Source organism: Branchiostoma floridae, chromosome 5 (assembly GCF_000003815.2).
Source record: "Branchiostoma floridae strain S238N-H82 chromosome 5, Bfl_VNyyK, whole genome shotgun sequence".
Classification (NCBI taxonomy): Eukaryota; Metazoa; Chordata; class Leptocardii; order Amphioxiformes; family Branchiostomatidae; genus Branchiostoma; species Branchiostoma floridae.
The window spans coordinates 20,461,394-20,464,651 of NC_049983.1; the positions used below are offsets into that span (position 1 = coordinate 20,461,394).

Here is a 3,258-nt window from a genome sequence, read left to right on the forward strand (position 1 = left end):
TAGTCTGAGAAAATTGGAGCAAAATCTACTGTACCAAACGTACTGCATGACAGCACACCAGGTGTTCAAATAGTTGACATACAACCGGTAAAAAACCGAAGCGAGTAAAGGGGCGTACCTTGTAGGTAGAACGCTCTGCAGCCGTCCTCCTGCAACTTTTTCATCAGAAGGTTTATGGTCTGGCTCGTGCACCCTGAATCTGTCGATGCCTCGTCGTACAAAATAACAAAGTCCTCCTTGCACCTACGGTTGAACCTCTCCTTGCCGACATCGCTGAGGATTAGGGTATTGATTGAACAGTTCCCCTTTTTGAGGCGCTTCAACATGAGCGAGGGAATGACAACATTAATGGCGCCCTCGATGTGCGAGGCGGCGTAGTCTTCGCATGCCCTGCAGTCCAACTGCAACACGTCCATATCCTGTGTCAGATGGTCGTACAACCAGTCCACGGATTTTGTATTCGGTTCCGTCATTTTTGTTACTGTCCGAAGTATTGTCTCCTCTTGGACTGGAATCTTGACGAGCTTCTCTCTCCGTGTGGAGAGTGCCTTTTCTCGCTGGTAAAATGTGATGGAATGTCTTGCTTGAGACGCGAATCGGCGGTAGCACTGCCCCGCTCTAGCCGGCGAAATTCACCGTTGTTCGTCGATAAAATCCTCGGTGTCGCCTGGATCTTCCTTGCCGAGGTTCCTGGCAAGTCTTCCCGGTATGGATTGGCTACTTCACCCGGTAGCAACAACTGGAGATCTTCGAGAAATACGGCCTGAGCGCTTCTAATGCCCGCCTCACATCTGACAACACACACACTCTCTCTCACCGACCCCACTCACTTCCATATACAGCACAAACAATACATACTCCTTCTTTTAGACAGCCAATCAGCGTGCTCCTTTCCATTATCGTCATCGCCGTTACTATGGTGACTAATAACCTCATCTTCCATTGTGTCCATTGACGTTTACGGGACCCGCCTCCGGATTTGGCCGATACAATATAGTGCACGGTTGCCATCAAATTCAACCTATATAAAATATCGGATGATAATTTTTTCTCGGTATCGGGCAAACACAATACGGTCGGTGCCTCTGTATGTCGTGTTATGTTTTGTCTACGCATTGATTTAGGGTAATTTTCCGAGGAAGTGCTTATGCTTTTTTTTGGCCAGCAGCGTCTTCTTATTCAATTCTAAATAAAGAAGACGTACTGATATCATAGTGTGTGACAGTGATCTTGCTTGGCGTACTTTTTGGGGAAATTCGGTCTGGAATATTTGGCGTGAGGTAATAAAACGCCCCAATATCATTAATATTGACTCTCAAGATTTGTCTCAATGGAGACCAATCTTGAATAGATAACAATGATTGATGATAGATAAGCAATAATTAGCATGAGAATATGTGGAAAAGGCATTTACTTAGAAATAACATTCTCTTGGATAATGTTGTTGTTCTTGATTGTCATTAGGTGTTATCTTAAGCATTGCTAATATACTACTAGTAGTAGTAGTGGGAAACCAGAGTAAACTTTGTTATCTATCATTTTCGTGTATCATTTTCAGTCCTGTTGTGGAAGGCCACAGATCGTTTATGAGACAAGCTTTCACATCATTAGTATGAGGACACATCGAAATTGAAAGGCATTTGTCATCTGTCAAATCGCCCACGCAAAAAATTAATGACAAGTCCCATGTAGAGCTAGAACACACTGCATCTAGCGGACAAAAGCGTTACTGCAGAACGTAACAAATGTGCGCGAAACAGGCGTGTGTATAAAGGTCGCCCCTGTGGTTTTTCTTCAAATGCCTCGGGGGTCTGGTATTTCCGGTGGCGGTTTACACACAAACACATCAGATGGAGCATACAAATCACTCAAATGGTTAGGGGAGGAGCCACGCCATTGGCCAGCCGGTCCCCCGGGAGCAGGGATAATTGGTTGTACGGAAGCGAACTGGGTCGATAGCAGTTGTCCGAGAGCGGGGATGACCGGATGGAATTACTGGGACTGTAAGCGTAATCACCGAGACGGGACGGTAGCAGAGGGCTGAACGGACAGACGGCTGGGACCATGTGTCCATTTAATACGGAAAGTCGTGCACGAATATTATATTCAAACATTTTTGGTAAAAACCAAACACTCACAACCAGACACAGTGCGAATCAGGGAGAGTGCAGTGAATCTCTTTGTGAATATGCATTTAATGTATTAGATCTACAATCTATATTATTTATTTTCTGTTCAGATGTACCCCACAAATGTTGTTTGCCTCGACGTCAAAACGATTGATAAAACCTCACGACAAATGAATTGATAAAGACAAATCCTTTCGAAGCAAAAACAGCGAAACGAGGAATGATAAAATTGATAACATCTATTTATTTTAACATTTCGTGTGGCGAAATATACCACAAAATACGACAAATATCAGTGTACATTTGATTGACTGCAGCTGCATGCTAATAGATTCGCCCTGGGTGCGCTGAGGCTTACACAAGCGTGTCTGTAGCTGACACAGTCTCGGGGATTTTCTTAGCTTTCCTGCGCGGAAATGCAGGTGCTTAACCTTTCCCAGCACTAAAATCACTTGAAACAACTCTGTATACTCGGGTCATATCCTGTATTGGTATAGGGGAGTTGTATAAACCTATCTTTGGCTCTAGGTAATGGCGGGACTCGTGCCTTGTCGGTTCGAGGAGGCCCTTTATTTACCACGAGAATTCCGGAAGCCAATTTTAAATGGTTCATGGGCACAGTTGGAAAGGGCACGGTAATACTCACAGCGACGTTCGGGCTTAGGACTTCGCTAGCACAAGATAACTCAGCCTAGGCTCAGGCTGAGTTATCATTACATAGTCGGTGTAGTCGATCGAAGTGACTGCTGAATGGAGCCTTGCTCAGTCATTGCTAGAGCCAAGTACATTTACCAAATGCCCTCGCTGAATGATCAAGATTTTGGACCGTCGGACCTCAGAAAGGAAAAGGGATTGTATTGTCTCGGCCTGATGATTATCTTGAGAATAACTATAAGTACAACTGTATGTTGTAGGATCACATCGATGACCCATCGATTTCTGTCATTCTCTACTTTTCTGTCTCAGTTTCTGCAAAACAATTTCGTATTCGTCCAGAGAAACAAAAACAACTGACAGTATCTAAGTAGGTCGGTCGGAACGTACGTACTCTCCAGGTAAACAGTACAGAATAAACTGTTTTGGCAGACGTCCTTCCAAACCGTGAATGAAGAAAGCCGGGTGATTAGTT

The 3,258-nt window shown here is 44.4% G+C and overlaps 1 protein-coding gene across 1 annotated transcript in view; it reads right to left on the reverse strand.

The window, feature by feature from the left end:
* The window catches only part of LOC118415700 (dual specificity protein phosphatase 7-like), a gene marked incomplete in the record, with an annotated part of 3,885 nt that extends 3,044 nt beyond the window's left edge, over positions 1-841 (reverse strand). Inside the window, 1 exon segment of the mRNA XM_035820449.1 lies at positions 119-841. Within this exon segment, the coding sequence (XP_035676342.1) occupies positions 119-473 (355 nt within the window).
* Between the last annotated feature and the right edge of the window lie 2,417 nt (positions 842-3,258).